The sequence below is a fragment of the Marmota monax genome, unplaced genomic scaffold, assembly GCF_021218885.2.
Source record: "Marmota monax isolate L192 unplaced genomic scaffold, Marmota_monax_Labrador192_F-V1.1 WCK01_AAM20220418_F8-fsc00003, whole genome shotgun sequence".
Lineage (NCBI taxonomy): Eukaryota > Metazoa > Chordata > Mammalia > Rodentia > Sciuridae > Marmota > Marmota monax.
The window spans coordinates 10,607,393-10,631,100 of record NW_026694084.1 but is presented as its reverse complement, the minus strand read 5'-3'; the positions used below and the strand labels follow the sequence as shown (position 1 = coordinate 10,631,100).

At 34.6% G+C, this 23,708-nt stretch overlaps 1 protein-coding gene across 6 annotated transcripts in view; it reads left to right on the top strand.

The window, feature by feature from the left end:
* Ubr5 (ubiquitin protein ligase E3 component n-recognin 5) overlaps window positions 1-23,708 on the top strand; it is a 128,543-nt gene that overhangs the window by 69,209 nt on the left and 35,626 nt on the right. For 5 of the 6 annotated variants that reach the window (XM_046464606.2, XM_046464610.2, XM_046464609.2 and 2 more), the window contains exons 13-28: window positions 234-351; window positions 3,836-4,020; window positions 6,765-6,874; window positions 7,794-7,906; window positions 9,183-9,326; window positions 9,423-9,534; window positions 9,777-9,931; window positions 10,173-10,370; window positions 14,623-14,833; window positions 15,707-15,833; window positions 19,782-19,933; window positions 20,384-20,479; window positions 20,843-20,966; window positions 21,327-21,424; window positions 22,091-22,239; window positions 22,730-22,821. In XM_046464606.2, coding sequence (XP_046320562.1) covers window positions 234-351; window positions 3,836-4,020; window positions 6,765-6,874; window positions 7,794-7,906; window positions 9,183-9,326; window positions 9,423-9,534; window positions 9,777-9,931; window positions 10,173-10,370; window positions 14,623-14,833; window positions 15,707-15,833; window positions 19,782-19,933; window positions 20,384-20,479; window positions 20,843-20,966; window positions 21,327-21,424; window positions 22,091-22,239; window positions 22,730-22,821 — 2,184 coding nt within the window. The remainder of the gene's footprint in view (window positions 1-233; window positions 352-3,835; window positions 4,021-6,764; window positions 6,875-7,793; window positions 7,907-9,182; window positions 9,327-9,422; window positions 9,535-9,776; window positions 9,932-10,172; window positions 10,371-14,622; window positions 14,834-15,706; window positions 15,834-19,781; window positions 19,934-20,383; window positions 20,480-20,842; window positions 20,967-21,326; window positions 21,425-22,090; window positions 22,240-22,729; window positions 22,822-23,708) is intronic. The other variant, XM_058585648.1, reaches the window with a different exon arrangement.

Below are 23,708 nucleotides of genomic sequence, written 5' to 3'. Positions count from 1 at the left end.
AGTATCCACTGATAACATTTTCTATGAAAATTTAATCCTAAAAAAGTTTAATAAAAACTAGATCCAGTTATTTATTGAATTTAAACAAGTTGCACATGTTAAAAGTATTCTGAGGCAAAAAACATGGAGAAGGAATATATCAAATTTTAAATGACAGTATGTGTGTAGTTTCAAATTTAATTTATGGGCTTGGTTTCTGCTTTATTTGATCATTTTATGGTTTTCCTTTCCAGGGGTGTAGTTCCTTTTAGTCAAAGGAAGAAAATGTTAGAGAAAGCTAGAGCAAAAAATAAAAAGCCCAAATCCAGTGCTGGTATTTCCTCCATGCCGAACATCACTGTTGGTACCCAGGTAAGGGGTTAGAATTAAGAATAAGCCTATCCTAAGGGACATAATTTCTCTTAAAAATCGCTTCCTTCTCTTGTAAGCAATTTTTGTATAAGTAGTTTGATAGATGAGCATTATTTGAAGGACAAGGGTCCAGAGTAGCATCATTCATTTTTCTTCAAATGAGTAACATTTTACAGATTCTGGCCTCATGTTAGTATTTTTCCTATGGGACACAATTTCTGTATTTGCTGCATTTTTAGAATTAGCTGGTACTTTGAAAATGTAGAACCTGTTGTCATCCTCTACCAAAAATTTTTCCCTTTGTCCTTATGTTTAACAGATAGGCCAGGTGATTCCTATGACTGAAAATTTTTTTTTGAAAGATTATTCTTGAAAGATATTGCTCTTGTGCCTCAGCAGGGTGCACAAGTCTTTGCCAAATCCCTGCATTTATATGAGTTTCTATTTTGAGGTTGTGAGATGCTTTTAGGCTCCTTTAATTATTTTCTGGTGGGTGATTTCTATTACTCCATTGGTTCTCAAAGTGTGGTTCAGAGACTACTGCTGATCCCTTGCCCCTTTCAGAGAGATTGGAAAGCCCTTTGTTTTCCAGTTTTGTCTCATTGAAGGTAAATTGTCTCCTACTGAAGTCAGAATAACATTGAAACAGGTTGAATGCAGAAGCAGTAGGGAGAATCCAGCAGTTCTTGTATTCAACATGACATTAAGAAATTTGCAAAAATGTGAATGAGACCATTTTCCTCATTCTTATTTTTGAAACTCTATTTTTATGTTTGCATGTTGTTTTATATTAACATGGGTTTTCATTACTGTTAATAAATTAAAATCTTTCTTTTCTACTACCTACCTACCCACCCACCCACCACCAAACCTACCCAGGGCCTCACCCGTGAAAGACAAGCATTCTACCACTGAGCTACCTCTTTTATTTTGCTAAGTTGCCCAGGGTGCTTTGACTTGAACTGTGATCATAGATGTGTGCTACCTTGCCTGGCTTAGCAAATATTTTTCAGTTTTAGTTACCAATACATTACATTACTGATTATTTAAAACAAAGTATTAGCCACATAATCAAGGGACTTGGGATACTTATTTAATAGTGGAAAAGGGTTTTTAGAGTCTGGTGGAAGCTCAACTTCGGGGTAAAACAGTGTTATATTTGTTATAGCAAGTGCAGTAATGAACATATTTATAATCCTTAAAACTTATGGTGGATTTTGTTACATAATGTGCTAATTTCCTCATGTAGAATTTAAAAAAAAATGCGTATTTTTTAGTTGTAATCAGACACAATACTTTTATTTATTTTTATGTGATGCTGAAGATCAAAACCAGCACCTCTCATGTGCTAGGTGAGCGCTCGACTGCTGAGCCATAACCTCAGCCCTCTCTCATGTAGCATTTTCAAAATTTTACTTATTTATTTTAGTTGTTGGTCTTTTATTTTTTTTTTTATTTATATGTGGTGCTGAGAATTGAACCCAGTGCCTCACACATTCAAGGCAAGTGCTTTACCACTGATCCACAATCCCAGCCCTCATCTAGCATTTTTATTTCAGATTTTTTTCTTCATCACCAAAAGGTACAATGACCTCTATCCCCTGTTTTAAAAAGTAGTTAGTCACTATTTAAGTTTTTCTCCAAACTCAGCTTAAATATACATAATTCTTTTTGTTTCTGGCTGTTTGAATTTTTTGTTTTTGTTTTTGTCCTATTCAACAGTTGTCTTTTTCTGATTCTTTTTGGCCTTCCAACTAGAAAGTTCTTAGTAATTAATTACCCACTATTCTAGACATTATTACTCAGGTTTCATTATTTATCTAAGTTACTTTGGGCAGGGTGGTTGCCCTATCCCCAATATGTTCCCCTCTTTCCCTATTTTGTTCAAATGCTGATTTCTGATGTTCTCAGAAGTTCCTTGTCAACTGTACTCTCATAACAGTAAGATATCATAGCAGCTACCTTATTAGCAGGTTACACTAATACTCTGCTAGTACTGCAGGCAGAGAGGGCAGGAAAAATAAAGATGCATTGCAGAAAGAAAAGCTTTAAAGAAAGTAGCTTGGCACTACTACATTGCTGAAAGATAAATCATATTAAAACACTTTGGTGATGGATGGATTTTCCTTTAAACTTTTGAAAACTGGGTTAAATAGCCACAACAAAAGGAAAGTACTTTATGTGTGAACATCAGAAAGAGTGTTGACCACTTAAGAGTATTCTGTTCTTTCTCCATTCACAGAAAGTAATTGTCAGGAGTAATGTATTTAGCATATATTCATTGTATATCTTGATATGGTAGGCTCCACCAACACTCCTCCTAGTCTTTAAGATGCCTTTATTTTTGTAGGAAGACATTAGTAAATAATTCATTATAGAATGCTACATTTCTATTTTAGTTACCGTCTTCTTATTGAACCCAGTTCAGGCTTTAAGCATTCGCTAGTCTTTTCTAAAAAATTCGGAATGAAATTTCCCTTGAAATAGTATACTAAGTTATGCAGAACATACTTTTCCCACGAAGCCTGCTTTTAGGAACTATTCATCTATGCCATAGAGCTATAGTTAGTGACACAATACTATTTTTTGGTAGAATTGCAACTCTAAGCCAATGTTTACACCTCCCATACTTCTCTAATGTACCACCATTGTCCTGTCTCTCTATCCAAAAATATTTGACACTGGTCAAGTATAAGATCATCATTAGTTCCTGGTCAACTGAAAATAATATAGGTAAGGTTGGATGGCTGGAGACCTCAAAATAGGAGCTATTTGTGTCATGTTTTAACAGTGCCATGTGTTTTCAGTGTGTAACCTGAGGTTAGTCCCTGACAGAGTTTTATAGCTTATTGACTCCTATACTTAAATTCCTGATACTAACATCTTCGTGTAATTTTTTTCCACATTTTTTGGTACATTATAATTATACATCATGATGGGATTTGTTGTTACATATTCATACATGGCACACAGTATAACAATATCTACATATTGTTTTTAAAATAAAAATTGCAATGTCCACTAAACTTTTGGCTAGTACAAAACAACAGTCTCTGGGGAAGCCAACATCTTATAGGAATGAAATGAAGCTAATGGAGCCTGTGTAGGTTTGTGAATTAAGGAGGAAAATAATTTGAAATTAGGAAACAAAGTATAATTATTTTATTTACAATTTTATATTGATAACTATGTTTGGTTTCTCTTCAGTTGCTGTTTAGTTTCGTTTTAGTAGAATGGTTATTTGTTGCATGAATTTTTAGTTTTTTAGCAAACATGCTGAAATTTCTCTTGCACCTTAGTTTTAGGAACAAATTTTCTTAGAGATTATTAAGTTGGTGCTTTTTCAACCTTACTGATTGTGTAAGATTGTACCAGAAAACCTAGGAAGCAATCCTTTATGTATTGCATTTTCATACATTTATGACAGTTATTTCAGTTTGTTAAAGTTATGCCATCTTTATGGTGGTTTTGTTTGATTTGCTAGGTATGCCTAAGAAATAATCCTCTGTATCATGCTGGAGCAGTTGCATTTTCAATTAGTGCTGGGATTCCTAAAGTTGGTGTCCTAATGGAATCAGTTTGGAATATGAATGACAGCTGTAGATTTCAGCTACGATCTCCTGAAAGCCTGAAAAGCATGGAAAAAGCTAGCAAAACTACTGAAACTAAGTAAGTATTGTACCCTATGCTTTAATATCAGTTTCTTATTTGTTGTGAATATTAATGGGGCTAATCAAAGGATATATAGAAGTATATAGTGACATAGAAATCAGGAACAATTGCTGTTTCTACTTTGCTTAGTATTTGTATATTAAATTTGCTCTTGATGGTGGCCAGAATGGCAGAGTGGTGTTCTTTTTTTTTGATGTCCTTTTTGTCATTAGATTGTGTTCCTTGGGAGGAGCTATATGAGTAGCAGTTACAATGTGTTCAGCCTTATGTTTAGGCCTCCCCTGTCCCTGTGTATATCATTTTAATTTCTATCTAATGCTTTGCCTTAATCAGGATCATAGGAAAGGTTTTACATGTGCTGGGGAGGAAATTCTGTAAAAGATTGTAAACTTTTTTTGTGTATATTAGAGGGATATGTGAACAGAAATACCACTGATTTTTATCTAGTCCCCTATTCTGGGCTGGTTTATTATTAGAAGGCTATAGAGATTTTATTATCTATTCTTTAAAAAACATTCACTCATCATTTAGAATATGTGTAGTATAATTTGGTGGTTTAGTACACGAACAAAAAATCTTTAATGAACTTGTTAAATAACTTTTAACCCACCGCCCCCCCACCACCCCACCCCCTCATACTAGGGGCATTCAACCACTGAGCCACATCCCCAGCCTGTTTTTATATTTTATTTAGAGACTTCTCACTGAGTTTTTTAGGGCCTCCCAAAATTGCTAAGGCTAGCTTTGAACTCTTTCTCCTGCCTCAGCCTCCCAAACTTCTGGGATTACAGGTGTGCCCCACTGTGCCTGGCAATAACTTTTAATCTAAAAAAAAAAAATCTGGTACTGGTGTTGTGGCTCAGTGGCAGTGCGCTTACCCAGCATGTGTGAGATACTGGGTTTGATTCTCAGCAGCACATATAAATGAATAAATAAAATAAACATTCATCAATAACTTAAAAAATTGACTATTAACATGGAAAGAGTAGGATTATCACATTCAATAAATTACATTTTTTAAAAATATAGGCAGCCATTCAAAAATTATTGGAGTTATATGGTATATAAAAGTTTTTTTTAAGATGTGAGTTTTTAGTTTGCTCTCCGTTTATGCTCAAACAAGTGTAATGAGTATAAATTTATTAGCTTTATCACTGCTATTTCTCCTCTAATATTAAAAATGCAAACTAAAATTCAGAAACAGGGATTTCTGCTAAGTTAAAAGCATAATGTACAACCAAGTTTTGTACTGGAAGCCTAATTGATTATTTAAGTGCTTTTCCTTTTTTTTTTAAGTTTTAAAGATTTAGGCTATTCTACTACTTACATTGATTTTTGTCCTAAAAAGTAACAAAACACATTTTCATTGTTTTATGATTTGGTGGGGGAGGGTGTGCTGGGGATTGAACCCAAGGCCTTTGTACATTCGAGGCAAGCATTCTACCCACTGAGTATATCCCCAGCCCTATTTTATGAATTTTGTAAGAACATTTGATGTGAGCAAATGTAAACAATAAAAAGATTAGACTGAAATCATGTAACTTAATTAAGTTTTTCAAGGTTTTCCTTGAAATTGGCCATTTTTATTAGTGAAAGTTGTAATAGTTAAGTGAAATTAAATGTCAACAGCATGCTGTTGACATGTCACTAGCACCTGCTATTCAACAAAAGACCTTCACTTTAAGGTATGCTAGTGACATACCTTTGTCCCGGCATCACAGGATTTGTCAAGCAGCCAGCATTGCTGACAACATGCGTATTTTGCGCACTTCTGGGGAAAATAATATTGATTTTCTTTTGGATTATTTCTAAATTCAGGTGAAATTCCTAGTGAGAGTAATAAGAGGTTGGAGGGTTAAGATTATGACCCAGATATGTGTCAGAATGAAATAACACATTTTTAACAAGTCATTTTTGTGACTAAAAACTGATCTCTGCATTTTAATAAATAAAAACATTTGATTTTTTCAGCTGTAGAATGTTATATTGTTGCTGTAGTTAACTTCTTGTTTTTTTTGGTTTGTGTGTGTGTGTGTGTGTGTCTGTGTGTCTGTCTGTCTGTCTACTGGTGTTTGAACTTAGGGGCACTCAACCACTGAGCCACATCCCCAGCCCTATTTTGTATTTCATTCAGAGACATTGTCTCACAGAGTTGCTTAGCACCTCGCTTTTGCTGAGGCTGGCTTTGAACTTGCAATCCTCCTGCCTTAGCTTCTGGGATTACAGGCATATGCCACCGACTGTAGTTAACTTTTTATTTGAGTATTAATGAAGTAGTTCATTGAAGAGGCATAGTTTTCTTAATCCGATTACTAGATGGCTTGAGTATGGAGTTTTATAAACTGGTATAAGTAGTTTCTTCAAACTAAGAAATTAATGACCTTCTAGGCTTTTTATTTATTTGAAATTACCATTTATTGAAGTTAAATTGCTATAAACCATTTTCACTATTACAGTATGAAACTTCTTTGCCCATCAGGCTTATTTGATAAAGCTATGCTGATAAATTAAGAACAACACTTATTGTTCTTCCTAGATAAAGCTTTATCGGCATCATTGTCCGATGTTATTTATAGGTTCATATGATATAGTTTTTCTATAGTTGAGAGCCAGCCCTGTGTACCTTTTTAGTGTATTGTGTCATAAAATTATACCATTTAGTAAAACTTTTAATTATTTTATTCCCTTACAAGAATAAGCTTGTCTTAATACATAAGGCAAATCTTTGTTTCTTGCTGTAGGCCTGAAAGTAAGCAGGAACCAGTGAAAACAGAAATGGGTCCTCCACCATCTCCAGCATCCACCTGTAGTGATGCATCCTCAATTGCCAGCAGTGCGTCAATGCCATATAGTAAGTTTTATATGTAGTCTATATTGGTCAAAGTCAAGTCCCAGGTAGATAGGTGTGTACTCGGTTTATTTCTGACTGGAATTAACTTGTGTGAATTTTTAAGTTTTAAAGTATCTTTTTATATGAGGTGTGTTTTCACTAGTGTATGTATGTATATATGTATGTATGTATTGCACAAGTTTATTTAAATGGAAAGATAGTATTTATAGTATTGACCATTTCTGTTTTTGAGAATTACAGTTTTAAAAAATGCACAAAATTTATTATAAAATAAAGGGAAATAACTGCCTTTAACCAGAATATTTTGACTCTTATTTTTTTAATATTTATTTTTTAGTTATAGGTGGACATATATCTTTATTTTTTATTTTATGTGGTGCTGAGGATTGGACTCAGTGCCTCACGCATGCTAGGCAAGTGCTGTACCTCTGAGCCACAACCCCAGCCCTGACTTATTTTGTAAGTTAGTTATGGCTTGGTCATAAAGGATTTGTAGCATGTATAAATACAGATTTACCATCGATTTAAAGGATTTTTAAAAAGCCCCTCAAAATTTAAGATTCCTTTATTTATCAAATAGTTTTAACAATAGCCTAGCAGATCTTCCTTTTTAAACTTTAGTTAACCCTAATGTTGAGAGTCCAAAATATACTCTTTTGTTCTTTATAGCTGTTTCTAATTTGTAGTATCTTTAGAATAATTAGACATTGATGGTTAACAATTCTTTATTCTGAATTTATTTGAAGTATCATTTGGTCATAAAACCCTAGTTCAGAAAGGGGTAGTTCATAACATTTTTGTTTAGAAACCTCAGTTTTGTATCCCTTTAAAAATGATCATTCTTCATATATTTAGATGAAATCGATAAAGTCTCTTTTACATTTTCTTTTTGGTACTTACCATTTTGTTGTTGTCTAAGAACGACGTCGGTCAACCCCTGCCCCGAAAGAAGAGGAAAAGGTGAATGAAGAGCAGTGGTCTCTTCGAGAAGTCGTTTTTGTGGAAGATGTTAAGAATGTTCCTGTTGGCAAGGTTGGTTCAAAATAGCTAAGAATCAGTACTATCAGAAGCATAATATTGTTGGTTACCCAGGGATTTAAGGTTGGTGTCTGTGAACCCTTTCTTTAACGCTTTTTTATTCATCACCTTTGGTGGTTTCTTTTATCCCATTTCTGAATCCAATATAGGAATAGGTTTTCTCTGTCCTTGACTGATGAAGAGATGTTGCTTTGCCTTGAGTGTTTATGGTGATATGTTGCTTTTCTTTCTTTTTTATTTTAACATGTTATTTGGGGGTATTCTTAGATTTACCGAATAGTTGCTTTCAGAGATACACAACTTTGATATAGTTAATTCTTTCTCACTGTTAGTATAAATGGCGATCTTCTGTTACATTGAAAATTCTTCCTTAACACAGAAATGTGGTAAAGCTCTCACTGAGTGACCTTCCACTTTTTCCTCTCTCCCTCCTGAAGAGGGTTTTTCCTTCCAAGAAGCCAAGTAGGTAGAATGCCATTAATTTAATCTTTTCCCAACATTTACTTAAAATGTACCCACAATTGTGGAATATCTGCAAAGTGAAGGTTTTACTGATTGCTTTTTAGTTTGTAAAATGTTCTTTTCATTTTACTTAGGGAAGAGTAGATATACCATGCTTTGCAGTTTACAAAGTCCTTTCTTATTCGACCTTTTCATCAACTGTAGTTTATGAGCAAGTATTTTCTTCTAAGAAGTCACACTGCTCAAAAGTCAAAATCAGATGCCCTGGTTTCAAGTCCTGTGCTTGTCTTTGTGTGCATTGCTGACCTCCTCCCAGTGTTGATGACTACAGTAGCTACTAGTTATGTGGCTATTTAATTTATTCATATTAAGAAACATTAAAAATTCAACTCCGTTTCAAGTGCTCAGTAGATACTGAGGGCTATTAGACAGCACAGATGTAAAACATATACTATCAAAGACATTCTGTTGGACAGTGCTCCTTTAAACTAATGAAGAGGGAAGATGAGCGAATTTCCTTGGTTCTACTTTAGGATGTTTTTTGTGTGCGTGCACCCCGCCCCCCTACTTCTTCCAGTCTGTTGATAAACATTCAGACTGCAGTCACTATATGGGTCAGTTTTTTGAGCTTTGAATATAGACATCAAGAGCATAGCTTTAGTGATTCTGTCCAAGTTAATTTTATAATTTATGCTTATAGAAGAAAAAAGAATTAATTGCCATGTTAAATTAATTCAGTGAGTACAATTTGTGCCTTGGTTTTATATAAACTATTGTTAATTTACAGTGTATTTGCCTGTACTTTTAGGTGCTAAAAGTCGATGGTGCCTATGTCGCCGTAAAATTTCCAGGAACATCCAGTAATACAAACTGTCAGAGCAGCTCTGGTCCAGATGCTGATCCTTCTTCTCTCCTGCAGGATTGTAGATTACTTAGAATTGATGAACTGCAGGTAAGTATAGAGGGTTTGTACAGAAGGTGAATATTGGGACTGACTCCTTGAGTATGTTACAGTGTTTGAGAATGGAATTCCTTTTGTGTGTTGTAGGTTGTCAAAACTGGTGGAACTCCAAAAGTTCCTGACTGTTTTCAGAGGACTCCTAAAAAGCTCTGTATACCTGAAAAAACAGAAATACTAGCAGTGAATGTAGATTCCAAAGGTAAAGATTATAACTTTAATTTAGCATGCTATGTATCATATTAATACTTTTGTAGTAAATGGGAATAGGATAAATGATGAGTGATGTTTTTTGTTCCTTATTTATAGTTTATGGAATAAAATGGTGCTGAATTGATTCACAGATGTGGTCTGAGAAGCCCGAATTTGGTAAACATTTACAAGACGTTAATAAAGGTGTATAACAGTTTTTTGGTTTTTTTCCCCACTTATGTGTTTCTGAAGGTGTGCATGCTGTTTTGAAGACTGGAAACTGGGTACGGTACTGTATCTTTGATCTTGCTACAGGAAAAGCTGAACAGGAAAATAATTTTCCTACAAGCAGCATTGCTTTCCTTGGTCAGAATGAGAGGAATGTAGCCATTTTCACTGCTGGACAGGTAAGAGGTTCATTTTTGCTCTTCAGAAGTGAGATGGCACACTGCCATTTCTGTGCATCTTAGGATTTGTCTTTGGTTTGCTTCTTAGTAAACTTTCTAAGTATTTAAAATATTAGGATAAACATTCTAATGTAAGGTTTTTTTTCATTATTAATACTAACATCCAATTTGGAAATACATATATGTATTGTAAAGTCATTTTTGATTGGGAGCTAAACTTTTATTTTTCCCTTTATTATAGGAATCTCCTATTATTCTTAGAGATGGAAATGGTACGATCTATCCAATGGCCAAAGATTGCATGGGAGGAATAAGGGATCCTGATTGGCTTGATCTTCCACCTATTAGTAGTCTTGGAATGGGTGTGCATTCTTTAATAAATCTTCCTGCCAATTCAACAATCAAAAAGAAAGCTGCTATTATCATCATGGCTGTAGAGGTAACTTTTGAAACTGCTTGGCATTTTAATTCAGAGGATTTTTCTGCATTCTAGAGAAACAGTCTTGAATAATCATTCATTGCCTCTTCCTTCCCTACAGGAGCCAATAGTCTGTTAGAACACTGGCGACAAATAAATCAGTGATTATGGAATAATTTTATTTGAGAGAGGCGTGCACAATATTGAGGGAATATAGAGGAGAGGCACAGAAATCAGACTATAACTGTGTAGGAGGCTGCCTTGAAGAAGTGATGTGGGGCAGATCTTTGCTCATATAGGGATGAAGATGGGAGGCCAAGAGTGATCTTTGAGGATTTCATTAATAGTTTGGGAGAACATGTGTTTTCTTTTGATATGATCTCTACCTTGTTGTTATATCACTGAATAGTAACTGATGAGGCTGGAGAGAGGTACTAGGGAACCTGTGTGCTAACCTAAGGGACCTAAATTTTTCCATGAATATCAGAGCAGGAGGATTTTAAGTTGGTAAATAATATAATTTGGTTTTTAAGAAAGATTAGTGATTGCCAGGCAACTCAACAGGTTGGGTGAGGCTGGAGAGTCACAAGTTTGAGGCCTGCTTGGGCAAGACCCTGTCTCCAAATGAAAAAACCTGGGGTGGGAGTGTAGGGATATAGATCATTGGTAGAGTGCTTACCTCACATGCATGAAGCCGAAGGTTTGCTGCTGCCCGCACCCCCTGCCTCCCAGAGGTGGTGAGGGCACGTGTGCATGTGTGCTTGTGTGCTTGGCATCAAGGGCAGCGAAGGGCAGGTTTTTAGGGAGAAGTTGATAAAGAACAGAAGTTTACATATCACATAGACAGATAATAGAGTAATCCAGGTTAGAAACAAGTGAACTTGGAAGTGAGAAAGGAGGGGATAGATTTGAGAGAAATCTTAAGACAATAGAAGCTGCTGAGCTCTTGGTTACTGGATATTAGCAGTAAATGAAAATCAGCTGTTTTACATTTCTGGTTTGGGTGTGGTGATATTAGACAAGAAATATAGAAGGAGTAAAGGAAGAGGATGAGTTTAGTTTTCAATGTGTTGTGGTTGAGCATTTGTTAGATGTGGATGTCGAGGTACTATCCTTGGAAGGTATTGTAATTTTAGCTGAGGTTGACTGACATTTTAAAAGGATCACAGCTTATGTGCTGAAAGTAGTAGGGGGAAGAGTTGCAAGAGGGAGGCAGATTAGGAAGCCATTAAAATAACTCAAGTGGGAGATTATGGTGACTTGGCTCAGAAGACAGCTATTAACGAAAAATTATTTGATACTAGATATGTTTGGGTCAAAGCAAGGAAATGAGGGCAAATGGTTTTGGAAATAAAAAGCTGCCATTTATCAAGATGCAGACTGTAGCGGTGTGTAAGTTCAGGAGTTGGGGTGATAGCATCAGGATTTTGGGTTTAGACATGTGAAGTTGAGAATATATCAGATATCTAGGAAGAGATGGTAAATGGAAAAATTTGTAAATCTGGGCTGGGGATGTGGCTCAAGCGGTAGTGCGCTCGCCTGGCATGCATGCGGCCCGGGTTCGATCCTCAGCACCACATACAAACAAAGATGTTGTGCCTGCCGAAAACTAAAGAATAAATATTAAAAAAATTCTCTCTAAAAAAAAAAAAATTGTAAATCTAAAGTCCAGAAAATAAAGGATCAAGGTAGAGAAATGTATGTGGGAGTTGTTAATTAAAGGAATTATATTGAATAAGCTTATGAAGGCCATGGAGAAAAGTTCTAAGGACTAAGCAACAATAATAGTCCTAGCACTTAAATGCCTAGGTGATAAATGAGAACCAGCATAGACTCCTGGGAAGGAATATCCATGAGGGTTGGGTGAATAGTGTCTTGGAAGCCAAACGAAGAGCTTATGTCAAGCAGAATGCACCAAACAATTGTCTTGAGCTTTCAGGTGAAGTGAAGGACTGGCTCTTCTCTGTTGTAGTTTCACCATTGTTGATAGGTGCAGATGAAAGTCTGTTTAGATTGAATTAAGGAGAAAATGGGAGGTGAGAAACTGGAGATTAAGAACTGAGATTTACTGTAAAGGATGGAAATAGAGTCTAATATGGGAGCTTATTCATCCCTTATTATGTTAGAGGTGATAAGCAAACTTTTGGAACTGCATGTAAAATAGACTGAATCCAGTACTCTTAAAAGCTAACTGTAAGCATTTGCTTAGAGACACAGACACATACATTTAGTTAGGTTTAGCTCTGATTGTAACCTACTAGATTAGTGGTTCCAAACTGTAGAATGTCCCAAGAAATAGCCTTCATATTTTAAAATTCTCATTTGGTTGCCAACATTGAAAAATCAACAGTATTTATATTTAAAATCCAGATTTTCGTGGGCTGGGGTTGTGGCTCAGCAGTAGAGCACTCGCCTAGTGTGTTCAAGGCCCTGGTTTCGATCCTCAGCACTACATAAAAATAAATAAATAAAATAAAGCTATTTTGTCCAACCACAACTAAAAAATACATATTTAAAAAATCCAGATTTTCAGCCATTCTTTAAAATCAGATGTTCTGGTAGGATTAAGTTTAATAACTTCTATCATGTGAACAATAGACTGCCCTTTTTAGAGCCTATTGTGCTTGATCTGTCCAATTTATTGAGGTCCCCATGACCTACAGTTTGTTGCTGAGTCCAAGTGTTAGTTGCCATTTATTATATAGATTGTGTGATCTTTTTTATACTTAGCCCTCTTCACTCATTTATTATTAAATGTAGGCATTTGATTCTATGACCCCTGCGCTTTGTCGGCATCTCCAGGGCAGAGATAAAATGTGTCATCATTCCCATGGTAGGGATGAAGTCGTCATTTATCTTTTATCTTAATGAGTAGGGCTTGGCACACAGTAGACCCACAGAAATACTTTACTGAACTCCCTATGCTCTTTGGTATAGTAACAAACACAATATACAGTGATAGTAGAATGATTTTTTTTTTTTTTTTGGCTTGTAACCTGCTAAGTGTGATATTGAGAGTCTCAGTGTGAGAGTCCATGTACAGTCCAACAGGTTGGAAATGAGCTTCCTGTAGAGTAAATGACTGGCTGGCTGCTTGAAAACAGTCTGTAACACAGCAGTGTGCAGCAGAATAGCTTGATTTTAGTTGCCTTTGAAAGTATTGTGCTTTTTGTCCTTTGGAGAGACTTTGATATGTTCTCTCAATGTATTGATTAGTGCATAAGTTTTCCTATTCTTGGGCAAGTTTAGTGTTCTGTGACCCACCTCATGAACTGAAGCTTGCCATTGATGGGTTTCCTCGGGGCTCTAGTTAGCTGCAGTCAAAATGGCCTGTCTCTCATGTGATAGGTACAGAAAATAGTTTTTTTAAGATGTATTTTCTTGGGCTGGGGATGTGGCTCAAGCGGTAGCGCGCTCGCCTGGCATGCGTGAGGCCCGGGTTCGATCCTCAGCACCACATACAAACAAAGATGTTGTGTCTGCCGAAAGCTAAAAAATAAATATTAAAAAAAATTCTTAAAAAAAAAAAAAAAAAAAAAAAAAAAAAAAAAGATGTATTTTCTTATATGAGTACTGCCCCCCCGCCATCCTCTTTACCTTCTTCACAAGGTTGTGCGAAGGAGAGTTTATATGGAAGTTTCTGGGAGGTTGCAAGTTGTTGAGGTGCATTTTTCTTCTTCTTTTGTATTCCCTTCCCCCCACATTCTTCCCACCTACTTGTTTCTAGTTCGTGTTAAAATTAAAAGGTTTATTCATTTTGCAGAACTTGAGTGCTTTATATTTTTTCCATTAAATATGCTGTAATTTTATTTTTTCTTTCTTAGGGAAGTACATTTAATAAACCTCATGACTTGTTCATGATGCTTATTAGATAGTTAATGACACGTTCTATACACACATTATCAATACTACTATGTCTTTGGTAATTACAGTAGTCCTCACCTTTGGAAATTATAATAATTCTTTGGGAGTTAAAGGTTTTGTATTCATTTATGCTTTTCCATTACAATTGTGAAGCTGAGTTACTTGTGAAAACTGAAAATATTTACCGGTATTTTACAGAAAAGTTTTCCACTGCCTTTTCTATTCTTGTCAATTGTATATTATGTTTCAGGGTGCTTCTAAGTTCAACACCTTTCTTTTGTCAGGCCACCTGCAGTTGTCTTTACTTCTTTGAAGATCTGATTATTGTGTTGGTCATAAGACATTTTCAACATATACTATATGCGATTCCAATTCACTGATGTTTTCTCCTTAATTTGTCTGAGTACAGAAACAAACCTTAATGCAACATATTCTTCGCTGTGACTATGAGGCATGTCGACAATATCTCATGAATCTTGAGCAAGCCGTTGTTTTAGATCCGAATCTACAGATGTTACAGACGTTCATCAGCCACAGATGTGATGGAAATCGGAATATTTTGCATGCTTGTGTATCGGTTTGTTTTCCAACCAGTAATAAGGAAACTAAAGAGGAAGAGGGTAAGATGAAGCACTGTACAAGGTCTTTAAAAAGAATTTTAGGCAATTTGGAAAATGTGACTGTAAAGAATTTGCATGTATTTTTACTTTATTTTGTAAATCCTAGAAGTTTTGACTTTAGAAAATAAAAATTTTCATGATGTGTTTTTATTGTTTAGATTCTTTGTGATAATATACAAGCTGGATACACAGTAGTAAATTGAGTTTTATTGTTTTTATAATTATAGATGATTTTATTACCATAAGGGAATTATTTAGCATGTTAAGCCAAGTTATATTAATGTCACTTTTATCCCAATATTTAGAATGTAGAGGGGAAGATAAGCTTAATGAATTGGTAGATATGTTTGGAAAGTTAGGTAATTTTTTTTGCCATGATTGTAATTGGCTACATGGAAGGAAAAACTGACAACCTAAAGTACAACTACATAGTTCACAATGTTTCTCCTTATTTTGAATTCTGATAATGATATTCTGGTAGCTACATCTTTGAATAGTGGTTTGTTGATTTCTAACCTTTATATTGTTATTGAAATCACTAGAGGATTGTAGTATGTAAACCAAGAAGGAGATACTGATAAGTGGGTCCCATTCTTCCTTGGTACTAACAACTAAATTAAAAACAACCAAGTGACTTTTTTGATCTGTGGGAGTTGAGAAGTAAGGCAGAATAAATAAGTCTTATATTAAAGATTGTAGTTCAGTCTCTCCTAAGTGCTTATTACTGTAAGAAGGGGGAACCAGTGGTTACCTAGCATGTAAATTGGAACACCAGTATGCCTAGCAATTAGTGTTTAGTGGTCTATACATACTAAATGTCAATTTTTTTTTTTTAAGTTTAAATTGATCCTAAGTTTTTCTTTTATGTTTCAGAAGCAGAGCGCTCTGAAAGAAATACATTTGCAGAAAGGCTTTCCGCTGTTGAGGCCATTGCAAATGCAATATCAGTTGTTTCAAGTAATGGCCCAGGTAATCGGGCTGGATCATCAAGTAGTCGAAGGTAATGTGATTTTTACAAGGAAAGTTTAATTGGAGGAAAAAAAAAAAGTCCAAGTACAGAAAGCCAGTGTATCTCTTACCTATCATAAGCATGAATTGGTGGGTCCTTTTTGTTTTGTTTTTGGTTCTTCCTAATAACGCCCTGGGGAAAAATATCTGGTAGCTAATTAGAGTTTAAATGTAGAATGATAGGATTCTGACATTCCATAAATTGGAGATAATTTAAATAAGTAGTTCAAACTTGAATCTTTGAATTTGTACTAAATTCATCATTCTTCCTTCCTAGAAAAATATTTTCTTTAGTTGGAGATGAAGTAATATAGTATTTAAAAGAACCTCAATCTTTTAATTTTCAGATTGCTAATGTAAAGGTCAGTTTCTCAGGTGTCTTAATGATCTGGGAAGAAATGAAAGGTTGGTGTGTATGATAAATGTTCATTATTAAATTTTCAGGTTTTCTGGGTTATAAGATGGACAAATCTTTATAACATTAAACACTGTTAGAATTCAGGGTATAGTTTTCTTTCTATATCAAGCACACACACACACATACACACACACGCACACACACACATGCACTCTAGATATGAAAGCCAAAGTTCTTGGTTACTGACAGATTATGAATGGAAGCACTGCTTACTGTGTGATAATGTGATAGGTTGTAAAGTCTACTTAAAATGAAGACTCTCCTTGCCTATTTTCTGTTCCATATTCATCTTTCCCTCTAAAAAAAGGTTATTCTTAAATTGGCACCAGGAAGACTACCAAGTAGATAGCTTCCTGAGTTCAAAAACATCTAGAAAAGAGTTTTGTCAAACTATTTGTGGGTGACCAAATTATATCTTAAAACAGTACAAAAACATGTAGACAACACAGAATGGAAATTATCGCCAGCTTATTTATCTAGGACCATGCTAGGCAGACAAAGTGTTTGGTCTAAAATGGAAAGCAACTTAAATTCTTCATGAAGAAATTAGTGTCTCAATTATTTCAGGTATTTCATTTCCTCAGGGAAATTACAGGTGCAAATCAAGTTGGACTCTGATATGGTTGGTCCAATGCCAGTGCTGCCATCTTTTTTTTTCAATGTAAGGATTATTTTGAAGGCAAAGACTAAAAGGAGCTTCAAGAGTGGGTGATGTGTTGCTCACAGAAATAGTTTGCAGAGTAAGCTCCTTTGAGGAATTTGCCGAAGATTTCACTGCAGTGCTCTTAACCAGTTCAAACTCAGGGCTGCCGATTGAACAGATGAAAGCACAGGAGTCTTATTATCTACGCCGGGCAGTAGGAAGTCCACAGACTCTGCTTCACTGAAGTGAAACCCTCCTCTAGCCTACAATGGATTTTCTAGGCGATGCCCCTTGATGAGTATGCAGGCTGGGATTCATGAGCTGTAAGCTCAAAACTGATGCAATTTCACTATTGAATGGAGTACTGTTAAATGCCTTCAGATGATGATTTGACTCAGAAGTTTTATTATGTGACTCAATAGTTCCTGAGTACAAAGGGCAGATTTAGTGGAAAGCTTGATTGATGCATCTGATTGCAGGTGTATGTACTCTAGAGATTGTTAATCTGGAAGACACATGACCTTCGCTTTTTTGTCACAGTGTTATGTTTGAACATGACTGGATTCTAAGGCTTCTGTAGCATGGATATAACGTGCTTACAAAGAGGAAATTACATCATCCTTGAATTCTTCCATATTGTCAGAAAATACGATGACTCCAGGCAAGCCTATACGAAGAAATGTCAAAACTCTGAATCTTAGCAGCCAAGGTGGTATCTCCTCAGTATTGTCCTCAGCCACTGAGGATTCAGGTGAATCTTCATGAATTGTGTACAACATCTTGAAGAATAATTTTCTTTTTTTTGTTTTTGTTTTTTATTTTTTAAGAATCTATATGAGGAGCTGGGCATTGTACTTAAAAAATGTTCCCAAGACCCAATGAAGAAAAAAGAGGTTAAGGACAATTTTAAAAATGACAAGGAATGACCCCCTCATTTAATATTGAATTGACTACATCACAACAACAAAGTTGGGAATTTGCAAGTTCAAGATGAGACTATGGTCTCAATTTATCTTCATTTATTCTTAATCTACTCTAAGATAGATGTTGGAGAATAGCCCACATAAGTTTTTTTGGCCTGTGCAATGTTCAAATTTTCTTTTTCTTTAATTTGAATTCCTTTAGATGAGCATGTATGCCTCTAGTTTGCTACCACTCCCCATTTCTTATACCTGCCTGCCCTTTACTCATTTATATTTTACGTTTCTGACCTATAGGCATTTCATTTCATTTGTGACCTTATCACTTCTTGATAAGCCCAAAACATGCATTTATTTTCAGGTTATTTGCAGTGCCTCCCAATTACTGCTGATTTTTTTTTTTTTTTCCCCTCTGTGTTTGAGTATAACACATTAGGATACTAAGTGTCTGTGTCGGGCTTACAATTTAAGTTGTATAGGATCATCACACTGAACAGTCACTATGTTGTGTGCTGTTACTGGTAAGGAGCTGGCCTTTTTCTGTGGGTGATAACTTTTGGGCAGGGAAGTGACCTTGATTGAAATGATCACTGTATCCTGCTCCCTTCTGTATTATAAAAGCTCTTTAACTCAAATTTCTAAATTGGGGAAAATATACTGATATAATAAAAGAATGTATTATAGGTATATTTTAGTAGTGACTATTATAAGAGCTAATAGATTATTTGAGACAAAATTTATTTTGCACAATCTTACAAAGAGTGTTTCTATTTCAAAAAATATACCATAAATAAGCTTTATAAAATATGTTCCTGAAAGTAGCCACTAAAAATTTATGTGAATGCTTTTTTAAAAATAAATTTCCTTATAAAGTTGAAAATGTGTTGATATGGGAAAACACATTTACCCTCAAATTAAGTAGTTATTACAATTAGAAATTCAAACATTAACAAAAATATTTCAAAATTACTTATTTATAGATGTATTATGCTTACTAATAAGTTGTTAGGTCTTTCACATCAGAAATGTTTTGTCTTTGAGATTAAGTCTGCATGGGAGGATGAAGTCCCTTATGTATTGTCTTGCCCTTAAAGTTTCGTTTTTACTCTTTATTAAGAATCTCTAAAATTGTGGCCGAGTAAGGGATTTGTACTCTCTTTTAATTGCTGTTAGTCCTAAATGTGTTAAATTTGAAGTTTCTGTAAGCTTTTATTCAGAGGTAAAGTATAGGTTTTTGAATAGGCAGTCACCAGTTCCCCAGTGAGGTCTGCATTTGTGACTATTTCTTTTTCTTTTTAATGATGTGCATACCTGTACAGTATATTTTTTCATAGCAGGAGAAAAAAAGTCACACCCATACATTAATCTAACAACATATTTTACAAACTCTAGTTTCATTCATTAAATTCTTTGGGATATAAGTTGTAATGTTAAAATTTTTTTTGTATGAAAGAATCTAAATTGATCTTTGTTTTAAAACTACTCATGTGTGGATATTTCTTTGTTTTTGCTATCACAGAAAAGGGACTTAGTAGGCTAACAATATTGGTTTTGTGCTAATCAGTATGTTTGCTGATGTCTATTATTAAACTTAATACTACTTACCTGACTATAAACAGGGGACAGAAAAACTTTGTTTAATTCTTCATTTATTCTAATTGTATGAAAGATTATTTCTAATCTTATCTCACGGCAACTTTTGTTCCCTGTGCTTAAGTTTGTGGGGAGCGTAACGTAATGGTTTTAGTGTTGAACTGGGTACTGGGATCCCCTAGTTTCATTTCTATCCCTTGCTGATTTTCCTGTGATTTCCAGAATTGGCATTTGTACTTCATTTCCTTTGCCTGGAGTGTTAACTTGTAGAACATACTTTGATCTTCTCAGATGAGAAGTTTCTGTACACCTTTTCATTTTGTTTAGATGTGGTAGTGAGCTCTGATTTTGTCCATGTTCTTCTAGTTTGAGATTACGGGAAATGATGAGACGTTCATTGAGAGCGGCTGGTTTGGGTAGACATGAGGCTGGAGCTTCATCCAGTGACCATCAGGATCCAGTTTCACCCCCTATAGCTCCCCCTAGTTGGGTTCCTGACCCTCCTGCAATGGATCCTGGTAAGACCTCATATTTTATTTATTTTTTTAACAAATTGACAAGGGTATGAAAGAAAAAATACTGAACATTTTAATGGGATATTTAGAAATTTCAAATATCTTAAAGAGCATGAGTATTGTGACTTATTCAGTTATAAAAACTTGATTTAAGGGGTTTGTATTTTAAAAATTAAAATTCTAAAAACTTGTCAAGTACCACTCCTCTACTGAAATATTTATTTTTATACTGGTAAGAAGTTAGATAGTCCCTTCATTAGTACCATATCAAGGTAAATGAATAATTTGTGTAGTGGATTCCTTCTCTTATAGTTTGGAACAGAAGTTCCCACTTAAACTTCTGTCTGATCTCACCTTCGGCTTTCAGAGAAAAGCCTTAAGGCCAGTTAAAGAGAAATGTTAGGGATATGTCGCCTATAATGATATACATCCTGCTGTTCTGTTTACTGAAAGATGGTGACATTGATTTTATCCTGGCCCCCGCTGTGGGATCTCTTACCACAGCAGCGACTGGCAGTGGTCAAGGACCGAGCACCTCTACCATTCCAGGTAAGAATCTATAAATTTATCTGTCTCAGCATTTGCAAGAAAAAAGAACACACTTTGAATATAGGATTCCATACACTCACACTTTTTATCTCAAGGAGACTTTTCATTATTTGAAAAGCATCTAATTCTCTGAATTACTTTCAGTATCTGAAAGATTTATGGTGTGTATATACATGCATTAAGAAATCAGTTGATTTGTATACTAATATGTTTCAGTTCTTTGTAATGAAATGAATGAATTTATTATTAATACTAGAATATTCTTTTGTTTTTTAATATATGGCTGATATATATTTTAAAACATTCTTTTACTTTCTCACATCTACTCTTGTTTTGGTACCAAATGGATCTGTTTAATTACAGGTCCTTCCACAGAGCCTTCTGTAGTAGAATCCAAGGATCGAAAAGCGAATGCTCATTTTATATTAAAATTACTATGCGACAGTACAGTTCTACAGCCCTATCTACGAGAACTCCTTTCTGCCAAGTAAGTTTTAGTATATTTTTTTATGAAGATTTAGCTTATTGGATTTTATTGTTGAAGCTAATCTTTTGCAGTATATAGTTTTATGTGAATTTAAAACAATTTATCAGAATTCAGCATTGTATTCCCACTGCACTGCTAAGGTCTCTTCAGTGCAGAGGCCACCTCAACATCATCATATAGATATCTAAATAGATACAAACCAACTTTTACATTATCTTGATCAGGGTCTATTTTTGTGTTAAAAAGATCACAGAATAGTCTGTGACTGAAAGAACATTTAGTTGCTTTGTCATGCAGACTTATTTTTTTTTTTAATTTAAAAAGAAAAAAATATTTTTGATACAATTTTTCTCATTTTAGGGATGCAAGGGGAATGACCCCATTTATGTCAGCTGTAAGTGGCCGAGCTTATCCTGCTGCAATTACTATCTTAGAAACAGCCCAGAAAATTGCAAAAGGTAATGAATATATTTCAAGGCCTATGAGTTGCTTGGTTTTCAATTTGAATAGTTTCTCTTGTACATATAATATCATTCAAATCTTATTTTTGGTATATATAACGATAATTGATGGAAACATCGAGATAATTCTTGTAAATATCATAGAATCTTTTGAAAGATGAAGATGGATTACTAATAGAACCTTCCAGTGCTTAATGGATGGTAGTAGTAAAGTTTATAGAAATGATAGGTAGATGTCTTACTGTAGTACTTCTAACTTGGAATTCCTGCTTAATAGAATGCAGTAAGAAATATCAATTTCTGCTGTCCAGTATTTAAAAATATTAGTTACCTTTAAAGAATACTGATAATAAATAATTTATGAGATGGTCCATGGTTTGCTAAATAGAGCTAAGGCTGCAGCCTTAACTGCCTGACACACTGCTGAGGAGTCAGATAGTCGTCATGTTTGGTTATAATTTTGATTTGGCTTTTCTTTGCTTCAGGATTTGCTGGATTTCCATGCTTGTTGACTTTGTGCATCAATTTTTAGAAATTAATATGCAGTAGTTTCTAATGAATACTGCATAAATGTTAAGGCTTTTCCATTTGGAGAACGTATAGGAGATTGTTATTAAGTCCTCCTTTTTTGAGAGATAACTACTGTATTCATGATTGTTTTAGATGAAGGATCCTCAAGTGAAAAAGAGGAAGATGTATTTATGGGAATGGTTTGTCCATCAGGTACCAACCCTGATGACTCTCCTTTATATGTCTTGTGTTGTAATGATACCTGCAGTTTTACTTGGACTGGAGCAGAGCACATTAACCAGGTAAATTATTTTTTGTCTGTATTTATGCTGTCTTTGGGTTTATGTTTGAAAAGCTATAGAGTTTTTGGCTTTCAGATTATAAGTATTTTTCTTTTTACTATGAGTCATAAAATTCTCTAAAGAAAATAAATGTTGACTTAATTCCTAAATAAATGAAGCAGGAGTTCATTATTAACTTAAATATGGCAGATTTTAAGAATTGAGAGTCTAAATAGGTTCAGTAGTCTGCAAATCTTGATACAGATTTTTATAATTATATATAATGCCTTTCTTGAGGTGATATAAACTATTTTTATCATAATAATAGAATTTGGTTTTCACTTATATAATTTATAAATTATATAGTTACTATAATCTTATATAGCATCTTTTCTAGAGCATTATTAGTTTTATTCTGCTATCACTGAGATTGAATTATTTTAGAAAATACCAGAAACAATTTCTATGTAGATATATATACATAATTATTCTTTTAAAATTGTAATTTTAGGATATTTTTGAGTGTCGAACTTGTGGTTTGCTGGAGTCACTATGTTGTTGTACAGAATGTGCAAGGGTTTGTCATAAAGGTCATGATTGCAAGTAAGTACAATTCTAGTTTAATTTTACAAGCTAGATTTATATTGCTATAATAATGTAGTTTATGCTGCCATGTTTTATTGATATATAATTCAAAAAGTGTGATGTTTTTTCATGTTTCCCTCATAAAGCCAGTTTATGTATAAAAATGTGGTTCTTGATTTAGATTATACTGTGAAATGCTAGTCCTAATGTGCTACATGTAGGCTCATGTGCTAAGGAATATATGATCATACACTGTGACTAGGATCAGATTAATCTTTTCAGAAAAATGTGGGCAGAACTATTTGTCTGTATTCTGCAAAGATACCCCCCACCCCCCGCCATCTTCCCCAACCCAACCCCATAGGGTCTATTAGAAGAAAATTGCTGTAAGCATTGAGTGAATCATGGTGAATAATTGGACTGTCCCTTATTTAACTTTTTAAACTAAGTGTAGTAATCTTCCTTTTTAGCAGAATTAGTCATTCCAGCTAGTTTTATTAGCTTTCATAGAAGCACACAGTAAAATACCCTAGCACTAACATCTATAATGTTATCAACAGGAACATCAGCTTAAAGTTGTTAAAGATGTATAGATATTATAGGTAATAGAGAATTGGATTATAAAAGCCATCTATTATGTTTCTAAAATAAGTAGCCCTATAGGATGAGTGGAAATTTCTTACATTGATGCTTAGTTATAATATTTGCTGATATTCTTACTTTTCCTTATTTTAAGCATCTAAAAGTGGTAACCTGTTTTTCGTTTAACTTGCTCACCACACTGATTCTAGGATGGGGGTGAACAAGGCGATCCCTGTCCTGACAGGATTTGTAGTCCTGTCACATAGAGAACACATATGAGAAATAGCTGTCTGTAAAGTCATTAGATGCCTACAGGAAGATTA